This window comes from Bufo bufo, chromosome 4 (genome assembly GCF_905171765.1).
Source record: "Bufo bufo chromosome 4, aBufBuf1.1, whole genome shotgun sequence".
Classification (NCBI taxonomy): domain Eukaryota; kingdom Metazoa; phylum Chordata; class Amphibia; order Anura; family Bufonidae; genus Bufo; species Bufo bufo.
The window spans coordinates 336,899,690-336,918,266 of record NC_053392.1 but is presented as its reverse complement, the minus strand read 5'-3'; the positions used below and the strand labels follow the sequence as shown (position 1 = coordinate 336,918,266).

Genomic DNA, 18,577 nt, shown 5'->3' with positions numbered 1-18,577 from the left:
AACAGGGTTACCCATGCTGGCAGATGCTCTTTAAAAATACATTTTAAAAAATGGACAAAAATGATTATATCATACCTAACAGCATCCGTATCAAACTGCAAATTAGGTTTATCGATCAGTCCTAAGGAGTATAACTGGTAGGCCAATGCACATTTTCCAACCATGAACTGAGCGGTATTGGTCCGGTCTAAGCAGTCAACACAGTTTGTTCTAAGGACACCTGTCTAAAAAGAAAAAGGAGAACTAAAACTAAAATTAAGAGTTCACACACATGAGGATGCAGATTTTCTGCAGATTTCACCCTAAATTTCAACCATCTGCATGTAAAAAAAAAGTTTAATCTAATGTGAAAATCTACAATTGATGAATTAAAAAATCTGCACCACATGTAAATTTAACCTTGCAAGTACTGCTTTACACCACAGATTTTACGCCGGTAAAGTTTCAGCAATAAGCTACATGCACAGATGGAAAGAGAGTGAATATTTTAAATAGACAAATACATTTTTTACGGCATTCACTTGATGGGGTAGATCATGTGGTATTTTTTATAGAGGTGGTTGTTATGGATGCGGGTATACAAAATATGTTTATTTTTTTATTATTTTAAAAAAAATTTAATGAATTGAATAGGGAAAAACACTTTTTTTAAAAAATTTTATTTTTTTGTTTTACACTTTGTGTCCCCCATAAGGTCATACAAGACCTCTAGAGGATATTTATAACAGTAAAAAAAAATTATTGCTGATTTCTCCTGTAACTGGGGCTGACATAGTACCCCCAGTTACAGGGTGAACACAGTCCCCAGAGACGTGTACAGTGCTGTACAGTCTCAATGCTGGGCTGATTGAGGTCTATGATAGCTGTGGCAGGAACAGGAAGCGGCATTGCGTTTCCTCAGCTGTATACACAGCGCTCTGTATACAGGGACATTGAGGAACTGTCCCTGCCTTCTCTATGGGGTGCCTTGCTGCCACTGACAACAGCATCCCCTGCTCAGCAGATGCATGCTAATAATCTCTTAAAAGGGTTTTGCCATCACAGACAAAAGGGGGGGCATATCATTAGGATTTGCCCCCATTGTCTGATAGGTGCGGATCCCACCTGTGGGACCCGCAGCTACACAAACAACGTAGCGGGGAAAGTAGCGGAGGGCGCACTGCGCATGCGCAGCCGCCCTCCATTCATTTCCATGGGGCCGCCGAAAATAGCAGAGCGCTGGCTCGGCTAACTCTGTCGGCCCTATAAAAATAAATGGGAGCGGGGGCCGCACATGCGCGGTGCGCTCCCATTTACTTGTATGGTTGCAGCGCTTGGTGGTGGCCAGACTCCGGGGTCCTCCAGCCACAACTCTCCCCGCCTGCTCTGTTCTCGTTGTAGGTGCGGGTCCCAGAGGTGGGACCCGCACCTATCAGACAATTGGGACATATCCTAGCGATATGCCTCCATTGTCTGTGATGGGAATACCCCTTAAATGGACTTTCTAAAACCTCCGTTCACAGATAAGTCTCGACCACCCAGATGTTCATAGTTAATGGGCGGTCGGGGATTGGTTAAATAAATAAAAACATGAGTATGATCAGTATAAGGAGAGAGACATCTACAATAGAAAGGTGATGTCTGGCCGGAATAAATACATACAATGGATATTGGTATCAATCTAAAAACATGCCCATATAGACTTCTACGTTATGGTAACATCTAGGACAGGGGTAACACAATATCTGGATAGACATGGACACAAGCAAAAGTTCAATCCTCTTTTGGTCTCATCAGACCAAAGAATCTTGTTTCTCACAGTCTGAAAGTCCTTTAGGTGCTTTTTTTTTGCAAACTCTAGACAGGCTTTCATGTGTCTTTTCCTGAGGAGAGGCTTCCTTCTGGCCACACTGCCATAAAGCCTAGATTGATGGAATGCTGCAGTGATGGTTGATCTTATGGAAGTTTCTCACACCTGCAAACAGGATCTTTGGAGCTCAGCAAGAGTGACCATTGGGTTCTTGGTCACCTTTTACCAAAGCCCGTCCCACCTGATTACTTAGTTTGGTGGGGTGGCCTGCTCTAAGAAGAGTTTTGGATGTTCCAAACTTCTTCCATTTAAGAATTATAGAGGCCTCTGTGCTCTTGGGAACTTTTAGTGCAGCAGAAATTTTTTGTACCCTTCTCCAGACTGTGCCTCAACACAATCCTGTCTCTGAGTTCTACATGCAGTTCTCTCCTCCTCACATGGCTTGGTTTTTATCCCATCAAGGTGTAGAAATATCTCAGAGATAATCAAGAGAAATGGGAGGCGCTAAATGTCAAGAGTCATAGCAAAGGGTCCGAATGCAAAATCTTTATTTTGCCTTTTAATAAAGTTGCAAAAAGTTCTGTTTTCACTTTCTCATTATGGGGACTTAAGTGCAGAATGATGGGGGGAGGGGGAACGACTTGATTTTTTTCCGATTTCAGCAAAAGGCCGCAACATAACAAAATGTGAAAACTATTTTACGAATGCATGCAGGTCCCGCATGAGTTCCTAAACTTCCAATATACATTGTTTCATGACTGGATGTATTTTGGACCTTGATGCTCAGGCCAAAATGAAATCTTTTAGTATGCTGCGGTCTATATTTTGTTTATTCATTTTATTTTCAGGACACATAAGGCTGGGTTCACATCACTGTTTTGTTTGCTGTTCTTGGGATCCGTCAGAAGAACAGAAAACAAAAAGTGGAAAATGAAACGTTAATTTGAACCCAGCCTAAGGCATTCTCAGTGTTTAAAATTGTAGCCAATATTTATGTATTTTCTAGGTCATAGTTAGGGGAAAGTGGTCAGAAAAGGGAAGTAAGAATGTATTTTTCACATTCTGTTCAAAGTATACTTTATCTCTAATTATACATAAAAAATCATATGCAGTAGTAGATACTACTGTATATGGTTTAATGATGCAAAGAAGTTCAGCAGAGTCCATTTATTTTCTGAGCTCCAGCAGCATACACACCAGATGACTGAAAAGCTACTACAGCAGACATACGCTGTGCTCCATCTCCTAGGCATCTGTATCTAGCAGCAAGCCTCACTGTGCTATGCCTGTCATAATAGAGGGTTTTGCAGCAGAGACTTCCTTAACTCTGGACACCAGAAAGACAATACAAAGGCCTCTGCTGCAGGAGCTTGACAGTCAGTACTGGTGACGATTAAAGGGAGTCTGTCACCCAGAAATGCAATTTTAAACCAAGCACAACATCTTGTAGGGCTAGTTCAGCTGAATGTAATGATAACTTTCACTTACGGATCTGTTGCTTCATTCTGGAGAACAATTACTTTTAATCCATATGCAAATGAGCAGTTAAAGGGGTTCTCCAGGCTTTTATATTGATGACCTATGCTCAGGATAGGTCATCAATATTAGATCAGCAGGGGTTCGACAAGGGGCACCCCACGATCAGCTGTATGAGGAGACGACGAGCGAAGTGTGCACTTGCCGTCTCCCATCTCTGTTTCTGCTCTGCTGCTTTGCCATAGTCATGGTAGCAGAAGCAGGAAGAGAGACGAGAGACGGCATGTGCACACTTAGTGCACAGTCTCCTCATACAGCTTTAAGAACACTTAAAGGGGTTCTTCGAGCTTTTAGTATTCATGACCTATCCTCAGAATAGGTCATCAATATCAGATCGGCAGGGTTCCGACAACCCCATTGATCTGATATTGATGATCTATCCTGAAGATAGGTCATGAATACTAAAAGCTCGAAGAACCCCTTTAAGTGTTCCAAGCCATGAACAGTAAAGTGCACAATTAAGTGCACCCTTGCTCTTCCTTTGCCAGCCCTTCACTCTTCTGCTTGATTAACAGTCAACTCACCTGAACTTTTTAATCAGGAAGAAGAGGCAGGGGCTGACAAAGGAAGCAAAGGTGCACAGTGCGGCCCTGTCCACCCTCAATCCATCTGCAAATGAGCAGTTATGTGTACTAAGTACTTGTGTGCTGTGTATAGGGTTTTTACACATAAGGAACTGATTATGTCAGTTTCCTGTCACAGCACAGGGTTGGTAACCCTTATTTTGATGATTGCACGGTGTGCAGGCCTATAAAGTGCCATCAAAGATACAGTAGCATGAAAATGAATAGGTTATTGGTAGGGGGATATGGTATATATGATATATATATATATATATAATATGTATCGTCTGCTAAAGCTTGGGTTTCTGTCAAATTTGGACTAAACATCATATTGAAAATTCCAGATACACCTACTAAGTACCAAATGGTTGTAGATCATATATGAAGCCTTACAAATTCAGCTTTTTAAGCCAGCTGACTGATTGCACTACTGAAGCTTTTAAAAAGGACCTGTCACCTCTCCTGTTTTAGTAACTACTTGCATTCCCAACGTAAAAAAGAATCCTGGAGAATCTGTTCTTATAACTCTATGTTGTGCCATTCCTTTATTATTCCTTTTTTGGCAATTCATTAATAACTTCTAGCAGAAATAATAAAGGATCGGCACAAAACAGAGTTATAAGAATAGATGCTCCAGAATAGTTATAACACGAGGAGTGCAAGTAGTACTAAAGCAGGCATGTCCTCTATGAAAAGTCAACAGGCATATTATTTAGGTGTAATAAAATGTGACCTGTACAATACTGTCATATAGTATTATATTATTTCTTCAGTGAAATTTGTTTTTATAATATGTGAGTACAAACAGAAACTTCAGCTGTACCTGCATGCGTCCAGATAATCCAACCACGCCTCCGAGATCATGCCACCTAAGAAATACAATACCACATGTTGCTGAGGAAAGGTCAACAAACGCTCTAAAAAGTTTAAGTTTAAGGGTCGAAACGTCGCTGTGATTTGGTGATTAAACGTTGGAATGCTGAAGACACGAGAGTGCAATTTTTTTTGTATTTGCTAAAAAGTTAAAGGTTACTAGCAGAACTATTCTTCTTTTATTAGTTTAGTAATTACTGTTTTACTCCTGGAAGCAATGGAGACCAAATCAACAATCCTAGTCATAGGTAACAAACACTAATAAAAATACATGCTGTGATTTAGCGGTTTTCTGGACCAAGAAGAGAGTCAGCGAAAGCAGGAGCATAACTGGTAGACATACAAGGGAAACGCACAGCAGCAGAACAAAAGTTCTCAGCATTAAAATTTTGATTTCTGAGCGCAAATATGCTTTTACTCAAGGCAATCTATAATATGGAACCAATTACGTTAAAACCTCTAGTTAGCGTATTGCTTATAAATTATTACTTATCTGAATAAGAAAAATTGACTGAATGTCTGCATGTAGTAACTAAATCCAAATGAAAAATACTGACTTTTCATCAGGCCTCAAGACACTGCAGTACGGGTCCGGTCGATTAACAAAAAATCCTGTTCTCTTCACAACGTTTTCAGCAATAACATTGAGTCGATCCAAGACGTTACAAAGTTTGCTGAAATAAAATAAATACTGTTTTTTGGAAACTGATGAAATAAATTAGAAAGATTTGCATGCAAACAAGCATAGATTTTTTATCAAACTCAACTACACATCACACCCAACAGAATGTTTACATGTGGCAGATACACTGTGGATTTTCCACTGTGGAATTATGGGCAGAAAATCCGCCAGTACCACCAGTAAATTTTACAAAACCTCATACAGAAGTCGTCAAAAAAATCACAATGGAAATGGAACTATAGCACCGAAGCGCGTGAATTTATGCTGCGAATGCCCACCTGGGATTTCACCCGTAGCAATGAATAGGGTGAAATCCAGAGGGAGAAATAAACATGTAACACATGGATATTGCCATGGATTTGTTGCGGTTTTTCCCTCAGAATCGTGTGACCACAAGTATACAATTACATTCCCATATGAAATAAAGGGAATCTGCTACCAGCAAATTCACTGTTAATGCATTGCAGGGCTAGCTCAGGTGAATGTAATGATACGTTTCGCTTAGTGAACTGTTGCTTCATTGTGAAGAAAATGGACATTTAATCCATATGGAAATGAGCAGTTAAGTACACTGAGGTTGGACCCAAGAGCCCTTGCTCCTGCTTCCTCTGCCAGCCCATCCCACTCCTTGATTGATAGGTCTAGGTTCCTGTACAGTTATATGGCCTGAAACAGAAGGAGGGTTTGGCAGAGGAACCAGGAGGAGCAAGTGTGCACACAGGGCTCATCCAGGACCCTCTTTAACTTTTCAGTAAATCAATCATCACAACCCAGTATAACACAAAGTTCCATCGTCACATTGAAAACAATAGGATCAGAATCAACAACAAATTCCTCAGATAATATTTCTTGGTACTATAATTCACCAAATTCTTTAATTGGCTCATTTCTCTGCCTTCTCCCCTATCAGATTATTTAATTCCTGCAGACCGCAGGGGTATATGTCATCTGCACCTTGCGATTTGTCTATTTTAGTGTTTTTAAGGCTGCAATGCATGTCTTCCTGAATTAATCAGGGGTCATTAAAATAATTTCCACTAATCATGTCACATGATAGGACCACTATATGATGACATTGGCACACAACATATCATATACAATTTGACTGATGTGTTTTCTATTGAGTTGGACTAAACTAGAATGACAATAGGGTGCTGAAATGTATGAGACTGGAAAAAGGGTAGTGTATATAACACCATGTCAGGAGACATGTCCCACCGTGCACCAGGATGTTACCTAGATAGGAATATTCTTATTACTTTACCTTTTAGTATACTTTGCCATATCCCAGGGAATGTACACAATGCTACGCTCAGGAGGTATGAACTGGTTTAAATAGGTAACGGCAGCAACCAGTTCATCACTAAGGATTCTCTCATGCCTCCTCTTTTCCCGTTCCTATTTTAAAAAGTAATGTATGTTACATATAATAAACTATAATATATATATATATATATACACACACACACACATACATACACACACATACACAGTATATATATATATATATATATATATATATACACACACATACGCACACACATACATAGTATGTTATGACAGGTGTACATACCAAGTCAGCCTAAAGTGGCACACAAGTTTGAAATTGACTCAATTTTAACCACAAAATGATGTGGCCTCAAAAACCATGGGGGGAGTAGGATTGCAGCGGCATTTGGCAGCCGCTGCGGGTGAAGCCAGCCTCCCTTATGCTATCAGGGGCAGATTGGAAACAGACCTTACAGGAAAATATACCGATGGGCCGATGCCTAGGGGGCCACCCGAGCCCTCCTCTCTACCACTGGCCGGGTACATAATGAGTCAGCGACCAAACTTGTCCTCCTAAATTCAACTGCTGTAGCCCGCATCTGACCTCCTAAGTCCCCTGCGCCAACTGGAGGAGGAGGACAGAAAATGGCAGCTATTGATGGCCACCACATAGGGACAGCTTTTGGGGCACTATGGTATATGGTTCAGATGGGATGGTATTTTGCACTATGGTATTGTTCCAGGTATTCTACAAGTTCCCTGTCAACTCTGTTTGCTATAGAAGGTTCGCAAAGTTAGATCTTTTTACTGTGCTTATATTCACAACAATATTAAGTAGAGAAAGCACATTCATTCAAATACTGCAGTTTTTTTTTGTTTGTTTTTTAAGAACGAACAAAATCCTTAGTCAAATCCTTCTCAATGCGGTTCGAAGGCGGGATTACAGAAAGACAAAACATTCATTACAGAATGTAGGACAGCAACTTTTTGTGGTTTGTAGGCTGTAGAAAACAGAGCAATGCTCTGTTCTTTTGACTAAAATATTCTGGTGAATTAAAAGGTTTTTTGAGCCTAAAAACATTATTACTCCCAGATACTTTTGTGTGCTATATTGTCTATTGGTGTAGTAATAACGTATATATGCAGCTTGTTTGAATATAATCAGTCCCAATAAAAATAAAAATAAAAATTTGATTGGAAACGTGTTTGTGAAGACAGAAATAAAGGGATACGGATTTAGGTTTAAATTCATTATCCCTCACATACTTTTGTGTGCTCGCCTGTGTATTAGTGTTGATTACCTATATACTGGTTTAATTAGGTTGAACAAATCCCCCCAAAAGCTTTAATTCCAACCGTGTGGAAATAGAATTCATGGAAATGGACAACTGAGGCCTGGCACTCAATTTCTCGTTAATACACACATGTAGATTTCTGCTATATCTTATGCCTTTTAGTAATGTGTCCAGGCTCTGTAAACGAGACGTCAGAGCCTCTGGTGCCCTCCCCCCTCCCCCCTCCAGCTCTCCTCACACTGCCCGGCTCTGCTCTGCTGCTGATGTCTCGTTTACAAGCTTCTCTCTGCTTGAGGGAGTGTCCAGGGTCTGTAAACGAGACGTCAGAGCCTCTGGAGCCCTCCCCCCTCCAGCTCTTGTCACTGCCTCGGCTCTGCTATGCGATCACTCATGTGTAGTACATACCAAGGTGATCTCTTCTCCAGCAGCACAGGGTAAGTTTGTCCCTCCTGCATTCACTGGGGCTAGAGGTGGCAGTTTGTAAACGTTCCCCTCTGCATCTGGGGATCGTTATTACAGCCCTGGGTCGTCGTCCCCCCACTAGTACACATTCAACACCCCTTGGGAAATATAAATAAATTATTGGCCATCATTATTATGATCATCATCATCATTATTCAGCTATATAAAATCCTTATCTGCCACCAATATATGGATTTATCTAAGCAATATCCATATTGAATATATATTTGAATAATATAGATATTGCTTAGATACAGATAATGCTAATGATATTTTCACACTAGCGGCAGGACGTATCCGACAGGCTGTTCACCCTGTCGGATCTGCCCTGCCGCTATTTGGCCGTGCCGCTGGACGGATCCGTTATTGCAATTCATTTCTAGACGGATCCGCACCTGGATCCGTCTACAAATGCTGTCACTTGTCACACTGATCGGCGGATCCAGCAGGCACGCAGCTCCGACGACGGAGCTGCCGTGCGGATCCGGCGTTGCAAAACAACTGAAGGACGGATCCGCCCTTCCGGTCTGCGCATGCGCAGAACATGAAAAATGTGAAAAAGACTGACAGAGGGATCCGTCCATCCACATGACAAGCGGATAGACGGATCCGTCCTTCCGGTCTACGCATGCACAGAACATGAAAACTGTGAAAAAGACTGCAAGAGGGATCCGTCCATCCGCATGACAAGCGGATAGACGGATCCGTTATTGCAATGCATTTCTAGACGGATCCGCACCTGGATCCGTCTACAAATGCTGTCAGTTGTCACACTGATTGGCGGATCCGGCGGGCAGCTCCGACGATGGAACTGCCTGCCGGATCACACTAACGCTAGTGTGAAAGTACCATAAAAAGTCGAAAATCCAGGACTTTTAGTCAAGTGGCCGCTCGCTGTGCACTGCCGTGCTGCGCCATAGCTCCACCACCGTCCCCTTTATAGTCAATGGGGACAGAGCGGCAGTCCAGCGGCACGGCAAAATAGCGGCTGGCCGGATCCAACAGGGTGAACAGCCTGTTGGATCGATCCTGCCTCTAGTGTGAAAGTAGCCTTAGGCTCCATTCACACATCCGCAAATGGGTCCACATTTGTTCTGCAATTTTGCGGAACGGGTGCGGACCCATTCATTTTCTATGGTGACGGAATTTGGAATTAGTGCCATCGGGTCCCCATGCGGCTGTGGGGGGGACCCGATGGCATGGAAGGCAGCATGATGTCTAAGGAAGGCATCGCGCTGCTTTCCGGTGACGAGCCTGTGAGATCCAGCCCCCTGGATCTCACAGGCCGGAAGCTGTATGAGTAATACACACAGTATTACTCATACAGCCAATGCATTACAATACAGAAGAATTGGAATGCATTGTAAAGGATTAGACCCCCAAAAGTTCAAGTCCCAAAGTGGGACAAAAAATAAAGTGAAAAAATAAAGTTTTCCCCCAAAAAATTAAAAGTTTCAAGTAAAAATAAACAAAAACGTCATTTTCCCCAAATAAAGTGTAAAAAAAAAGGTAAAAAATAGGGGGAAAAAAAGTATACATATTAGGTATCGCCGCTTCCGTATCGACCGGCTCTATGAACATATCACATGACCTAACCCCTCAGATGAACACCGTAAAAAATAAAAAATGAAAACTGTGCTAAATAAACCATTTTTTTGTCACCTTACATCACAAAAAGTACAACAGCAAGCGATCAAAAAGGCGTTTGCCCACCAAAATAGTACCAATCTAAACGTCATCTCATCCCGCAAAAAATGAGCCCCTACCTGAGACAATCGCCCAAAAAATAAAAAAAAACTATGGCTCAGAATATGGAGACACTAAAACATCATTTTTTTTGTTTTAAAAAAGCTGTTATTGTGTAAAACTTACATAAATAAAAAAAAGTATAGATATTTGGTATCGCCGCGTTCGTATCGACCGGCTCTATAAAAATATCACATTACTTAACCCCTCAGATGAACACCGTAAAAAAATAAAAACTGTGCTAAATAAACCATTTTTTGTCACCTTACATAACAAAAAGTGTAATAGCAAGCGATCAGAAAGTCATATGCACCCCAAAATAGTGCCAAACTGTCATCTCATCCAGCAAAAAATGAGACCCTACCTAAGATAATCGCCCAAAAACTGAAAAAACTATGGTTCTCAGAATATGGAGACACTAAAACATGATTTTTTTTTTTGTTTCAAAAATGATATTATTGTGTAAAACTTACATAAATAAAAAAAAGTAGACATATTAGGTATCGCCGCGTCCGTATCGACCGGCTCTATAAAAATATCACATGACCTAACCCCTCAGATGAACACCGTAAAAAATGTAAAATAAAAACTGTGCTAAATAAACCATTTTTTGTCACCTTACATCACAAAAAGTATAATAGCAAGCGATCAAAAAGTCACACACACCCCAAAATAGTGCCAATAAAACAGTCATCTCATCCTGCAAAAATCATACCCTACCCAAGGTAATCGCTAATATGGAAACACTAAAACATGATTTTTTTTTGCTTCAAAAAAGAAATCATTGTGTAAAACTTACATAAATAAAAAAAAAAGTATACATATTAGGTATCGCCGCATCCGTGACAACCTGGTCTATAAAAATATCTCATGATCTAACCTGTCAGATGAATGTTGTAAATAACAAAAAATAAAAATGGTGCCAAAACAGCTATTTCTTGTTATCTTGCCTCACAAAAAGTGTAATATAGAGCAACCAAAAATCATATGTACCCTAAACTAGTACCAACAATACTGCCACCCTAGCCCGTAGTTTCTAAAATGGGGCTACTTTTTTGGAGTTTCTACTCTAGGGGTGCATCAGGTGGGCTTCAAATGGGAGAAAAAACAGTCCAGGAAAATCTGCCTTCCAAAAACCGTATGGCATTCCTTTCCTTCTGCGCCCTGCCGTGTGCCCGTTTACGACCACATATGGGGCGTTTCTGTAAACTACAGAATCAGGGTCATAAATATTGAGTTTTGTTTGGCTGTTAACCCTTGCTTTGTTACTGGGGGAAAATGGATTAAAATGGAAAATTTGCCAATAAATGAAAATTCTGAAATGTCATCTCCATTTGTCAATAACTCTTGTGGAACACCTAAAGGGTTAACAACGTTTGTAAAATCTGTTTTGAATACCTTGAGGGGTGTAGTTTCTTAGATGGGGTCACTTTTATGGAGTTTCTACTCTAGGAGTGCATCAGGGGGGCTTCAAATGGGACATGGTGTCAAAAAAACAGTCCAGCAAAATCTGCCGTCCAAAAACCGTATGGCATTCATTTCCTTCTGCGCCCTGCCGTGTGCCCATACAGTAGTTTACGACCACATATGGGGTGTTTCTGTAAACTACATGTTTTTCCCTTTTCACACCATTCTTTGTAAGCCCTAGAAACTGAGCAGATTGTGAAATACTCAGACCGGCCCGTCTGGCACCAACAACCATGCCACACTCAAAATTGCTTAAATCACCTTTCTTTCCCATTCTGACATTCAGTTTGGAGTTCAGGAGACTGTCTTGACCAGGACCACACCCCTAAATGCATTGAAGCAACTGCCATGTGATTGGTTGACTAGATAATTGCATTAATGAGAAATAGAACAGGTGTTCCTAATAATTCTTTAGGTGAGTGTATATATATATATATATATATATATATATATATATATAAATAAATATACACAAACACACACAGTTTCATTATATTTGGAACCACACCAAAAAAATAAAAAATTATTCTGTGAAAATGGGGAAACAAAATTTAAGTATTTGCTTGCAGGTAGCTGCTTTTAAGGTGGACCTGCACTTCTGACCTGCCACAGGTCCCGCCTCCTCTCTCTCTGTCTATCAGCTGCCCTGTTTCTCTCTATTGTACACAACACACACAATGCTTCTTTGGAATCCTGGACTTTGCTTCACGTTCCCTGACAATTAGCTTGATTGATTGATTTCATTGTCCCTGACTCCGTAAGATCGTTTTCCTGGCAACACCAAACCACCCTCTTTCACAGCCCTGCACAGAATGGCGTTCTGCTAGGGCACCTCAGCCTGGGAGCCAATCAGTATAAGCCCTCCACCCCACTTCCTCTGAGGGTCATGTTAGAACCCTTCACCCTCCCTAGCACTTTTTTCCCTGCCGACATGTGCACTAAAATGGTGCTACCCGACGATTTAGTGGATTCGTCCAAAATGAACCCGGAAAGATTTGGGTTTGTCTGCTGTCCCAAAAATACCTAACTCTGTTCGCTCATCCTTAATTGGGAGGATTTTTGAAGAATACTTTTAACAGAAGCTGTGAGACTGCAGTGACGTATGTCACCAAAAAGCCCCTATGTTAAAATTAAATGCATAGAATGTTTGAAAAAAACTAAAAAACAAAACATAAAATACATACAGTCCTGGTGTAATGTTGTGTGTATTGAAAGTCCCAGAATGAACAGAACCCAAAGCGGAATACTAGTCGAATATGGAGCACACTGATTGAGGACAGTTTGGCGTCTTCCCACACTATTAATGTTTTGGGGAACACCCATTTTCTCAAGCATGGTAAAGGCATATCACTGGCAGTTCTGAGCATCATTATTGCTATAGTGCTATCTGCTGAACTATGATGAAGGGGGCGAGACAATCCTTGCACAAGTATTTTATCCGAATTCCTATTAACACATTTGTCTCAGTACAGAAAGATGTAGTTAATATGCTGTTCTATACTAATAGGAATACCAATGCATACCAGTCTGACACCAAAACGAAAATTTTATGACATTCACCAGGTAGTTGGAGCCCTATAGCTAAGTAACTAAGAGCCCAATGTAATATGAACAGATCCTTATTCGTTTGGTAGATTACAAAAGCAAGCTTTCGAGATAGGTCTTATACAGTAAGAGGACAGGCTAATAAAAATAATTTGTCAGTTCTATGTAATTCTTTTTTTTTGTATTTTTTTTACTGAAGACTGGATTTTCACACACCAGTTGAAAAACCCTACTGGAGAAAGATCTGACCAATTTATTAAATCTACATTCACACTGCCTTATCCATTTTGCAGTCTAGATACCAGCCATGTGCATCCCGCACTTTTCGTGGGCCCTATTGTCAAAATGCCTATCCTTGTCCGCAAAACGGACAAGAATAGACATGACTTTAGCGTTAGAAAAAAAATTATAATCAGGATATCCACTTTATACTCTCATCTGTCAGCCTCGTTTAGAATTAATGGTCACCTGTCCAATGGGACCCGGCAGGGTTGATCCCTTTCTCCCCTTATATTTGTCCTCACCATGGATACCCTTTTACAGCATTTTTGACACCCTGATATTCACAGTGTTAAGATACATGGTCAGGCACACACTATGGTAACATATGCTGACGACCTTCTTATCCTTACCTTGAACTCAGACACTGTCTTCCAAATATTGTCACAGATTTTTGATAATTTCCAAACCCTGTCCAATTTTAACAAACTCCACTAACTCAACAGCCCTCAATGTCTCCTGTCCATTGGCTAAGGTAGACCGAGCTAAATTAAACGCTGAGAAAATTACTCCCCTTTGCTTCACCAGACTGACCGCACATTGCAGTCGTGGAAGATCCCCTACATATCCTGGTTAGGACGCATGAATCGAATTAAAATGACGACTGTCCCCAAACGGTTATATTTGTTCCAATGCAACTTTACCTCATTGGCTCCTTCTTTGCAAGCCTTCATAGATGAATGTTGCAATATGTTTGGGGTACAGTGGGTCACAGGATTGCTTTTAGGACTTTCAGGAGACCCAAACAATTAGGTGGATTGGGATTTCCAGACGTTGAGATACTATATCACTCTGTCCAACTAGCAAGAATCATTAACTGCCATAAATGTCATGCCCATGACCCAGTTGTTGGTTTTCATAGGGATAGACAGGACTACCCTCATTGTGCCTAATGTTCTAACTAAGGCATCTCTACATGCGTGGAGATTGTGGACTACATCCAAGACCCTTAAACTTGTGTCTAAAATATATAAAATGTTGCTTGTAACTAACTAAACTTATTAGTAATTTTCTTCCAATAAGATTCCCGAATATACAAATGTGTGACGATGCAAGAGACATCTTATAAGCTGGTCAGTCTTTGGTATAAAATACCGGTTATCTCCATACTATTAGTCCCTTGGTCTCGTCCACCTGCTGGAGATGTTTAAGTCAGGTTTCTCCCATATCTGGTGGGAGTGCAACTTCATCAAGCCTTAATGGAACACAATGAAAAGTATATTGGTAAGGTTCTGTCCGAATTCCCCTAAGGTGACCCCTTTAGTTATTTTCCTCAACCTGCTACCCTCCACTCCCTCAGCATTCAATAAAGCTCTGTGCTTTCAGTTGTTACTGGTAGCCAAAGCTATGATACCTTTGCATTGGAGACAAACAGAGCCTCCTTCAATATCTCATTGGCTGCAGAAAGTCAAACAGGTGGCTAGGTTAGAGGAAATTAGTTATATAGCACTCAGATACTTTCGGAAATGCAAGTCCATTTGGGAACCTTGCATTATTTTCGCTAACGGCCCAGATATATTATTATATCTATAGTGGCAAATGTCTGCTTAGTAGTGTCCTTATACCATCCTGATGGAGTTTCATTCCCCGCGCATTCTCTTAGTCCTTTGAGCGTGCTTTCATTATAATAAAGATATTTCCCTGACACTCTATAAACGCTCCTGGGATTTTGCCTAGGCTCTCCATATACTTCTCTGTTATTTTCATTTAAAAGGGGTTGTCCGGGTTCAGAGCATTTTCACCCAGGCAGCCCCCTGATATGAGCATCGGCGCATCCCTTGCTCTGTGCTGTATCGTTTATTTTTACTCTGCTAGGCGGAGTTGCCAGTAACGTCACCGGCACTGATGAACAGGCTTTAGCGCTGCCCTACACGTTTTACAGGTTAGAGCAGCGCTAAAGTCCGCTCATTAGTGCCGGTGACGTCACCGGGCTTACTGCTAGGCAGAAGCCTCAGTCTAGCTTTACCCATGGAGAGCCCAGTACATCAACGGAGCTCTAGAAAAAGACTTTGTCCTGCGCGATACAAATGAGGAGGGTTGCCTGGGTGAAAATGTTACTGTTACCATCAATGTCTTTGGTAATGACATTTCTTACTAATCCTCACATAAGGTTGATTTTTGCATCTATGATGAATATGGATCTATGCAAATGTGTTATGCACTTGTTTTTATAACCTGTCGAGAAAAAGAGATTTGACAAAATGGACAAGAATAGGACATGTTCTATTATTTATGGCACAGCTGAATGGATGCGGCAGTAATCCGGGTAAGATACTGACAATGAAAAAGCAGTAACTGAACTACTTTTCTATATGATATTCTTATCGAGACAATAGCCTGTCCTAATATGTTGTATATTCTATACCCAGTCTGACTTAACAATGTGTTGTGAAATCCTTGCCCAGCAGACTCTGCATGTAATTAGACTGTCGAACCACTTGTGATGAAGCATTCTTTAACCTAGAGCAAATGATATGTAAGCTTGTTTTTGTACACCACGTTCAATTTTGGTTTCTACAATGCAGTCCTTAGATTACGGCATTAGCACAATCTCTGTCCTGCTCCGCAAATTTTGTTCCTTAACCCCACCTACTGCTACCCATTGACCAACTCTGTAACCAGTGAAGCACCACAGTCTCACCATGGAAAAAGCGCACCACCTCAAACCACCTACTGACCACAGACCACTCCGATGATGATCCTGCTGGATCGCAGACCACTCCGATGATGATCCTGCTGGATCCCCAGATGACAGCAAACGCTCTCTTCACGTGCCATATCGACACGTCCCCCTTTTTGTGTATAATATATTCGATATACTACCTGTTATTTGTCTGTGACGCACCTATTTGCGATATTATATGCACTAATTGATCCTATACCTTTGTGATTACCATATATTTATCTATGACACTTTGTATGCCTCTCCAGTTGCACTGAAGAAGGCTTCTCAGCCGAAAACGTTTTGACTGGAACCGCACTAAAATAAAAGCTTTGCATTGAAACTCAAGTGGAGTACAGGAGTCTTTATATACTACATTTATCCGGTTTGGGAACCATCTCCTAACACCCACGCTATCCAATTGGAGAACCATCCAACCTTTTATCACCACAGCTGAATGGATGACATCCGTGTGCTGTCTGCATTTTTTGTGGCCCCATAAAAATGAATGGGTCTACATGAAGCCTGCAAAAAAGGTGCACTGGACGTGGACCAAAAATATGTTAATGTGAAGGAAGCCTAAAAGTTGTACGTTTCTTCTGCTGTCAGAAGAGTGTGTGCCAGAACTAAAATCTACTCCAGCCATGCACTGGAGTAGACTTCTAGTGTAATGTGCGTCTCCTCCTGCCCCACTTGAGAAAATTGTCACAAAAAGCTAAAAAAATTGCAACTTTTTACCACAAGCAGGCGTGTCAAAACTTGTGACTTTTCTATACAAGAAAACTAACATAGTGCTATTATAAATAACCCTCAATTAGTCTTCAAAACGTTTTGGATGTACAAGGTTCATGTTGATGTGAGGAGACAACAAAGGAGAAAAAGATTCTTAGCTGACTCAATAGTTTGCACCTGTAAAAAGGTGGTATCATGCGACTACAATTCTAACCTAAATGCATTTAAGAAAGTCAAAGACCTCTTGCTTGAGACCCCCACCCCTTTATTGGCTGCTGCAGAGGGAGCTGCTACAGAACAAAGGTATGGTCAGTGCAAGGGAAATATATGACTGGCTGCAACTTCCCTGAATATTAGCAGTCGCTCGCCAGGAGATTCTGAAGATGGACTAATGATGATCAGCTGGTTTGCCAGACAGGCTTCAGCATAAAGTGGTTACCATGATGAAGCAACCCCTACAAACTCAAAAAGAAAGAAGATAGTATTCCTGTCTTCTTATGATCAATATCTAACTTGTGACTTTTTTTTTCTCCATCAAGTAGAAAGTACTCTACTGAATATTGGCACTACAATGCCTTTAAATCATTAGTATATAATTATTTTCACCGCTTGGAAGTCTATCGCTAATATGTAAATGATTAAAAGCATTTCATAGAATCCTGGTCCCTTGAGAAAGTCATCTGCTTAGACAGTTGCTATGACAATGGTAGAAGTTGTGCATGAAATTAAGACGACTAATTTTTGAGAGACTGCGGAATCATAAATGACTAGGCGAAGAGGCATCAACATCTGTGTGGATGAATTTATTAAGTAATCTCTGTATATTTTCTATGGGAATTTCATATAAATGCAATGCTATACACCAGGCATGCTCAACCTGCGGCCCTCCAGATGTTGCAAAACTACAACTCCCTTCATTCCCTGACAGCCTAATGCTATCATCCTAGAGAAGGGAATCGTGGGAGTTGTAGTTTTACAACAGCTGGAGGGCCTCAGGTTGAGCATCCCTGCTATACACCTTTGTGAGCTGTTCCAGGAGATGCTGTATGAACTATGATTTAGCTAGTAAAGCAAATCTCATCTTTGATTTTTCAAGCATTTTGCTCCTATGCTGCAAAACATAAGACAGTGTAATTCTAAGACAGGGAATAAGAGAGTATGGAGTTAGGACTGTGCATTTTTAAGCTTGGGTAACTGGGACAAAATAATCATGCTGTAACTACTAGAAATGGGAGTTACTGGATTAAAGAAAAAAAGGTCAGACGCGTAATGGCTGGAAAAACACGCTTTAAATGTTTTTTTCTGTAGATTTCAGTCACGTTCCCTATCACTTTTTACTCGGGTTTCTAGGAGTAAACACATCACCGCGGATACAGGATATCTATACAGTTTGCGCACTGCTCAGTATAACTTCTATATACCATGAGATCATCACATTCTGTGGTATTTTTTTTGTTTTATTTTAAAGAGAAAATGAATAAAAATAATATTAATAACTGAACCAAACAGTCACTGAAGACTTAAAAGGCACAAATACGTGCTCGGCTCATGTGAACAATTCTTCAGCATTTCAGATGGTCTAGAATTGGCTAGCACTATACTAGCAAATAAACAGGAGAATAAAAGAACACAGCCTATTCTGTAGCCAAAGAAGTTCAATCACAGCATGGCTCATAG

At 40.8% G+C, this 18,577-nt stretch overlaps 1 protein-coding gene across 2 annotated transcripts in view; it reads right to left on the bottom strand.

Moving 5' to 3' along the window:
- Positions 1-18,577, bottom strand: part of FIG4 (FIG4 phosphoinositide 5-phosphatase) — a 534,658-nt gene that overhangs the window by 318,385 nt on the left and 197,696 nt on the right. For both annotated transcript variants that reach the window (XM_040428862.1, XM_040428863.1), the window contains exons 12-15: positions 6,708-6,841; positions 5,319-5,435; positions 4,712-4,757; positions 76-224 (exon numbers count right to left, since the gene is read on the bottom strand). In XM_040428862.1, coding sequence (XP_040284796.1) covers positions 76-224; positions 4,712-4,757; positions 5,319-5,435; positions 6,708-6,841 — 446 coding nt within the window. The remainder of the gene's footprint in view (positions 1-75; positions 225-4,711; positions 4,758-5,318; positions 5,436-6,707; positions 6,842-18,577) is intronic.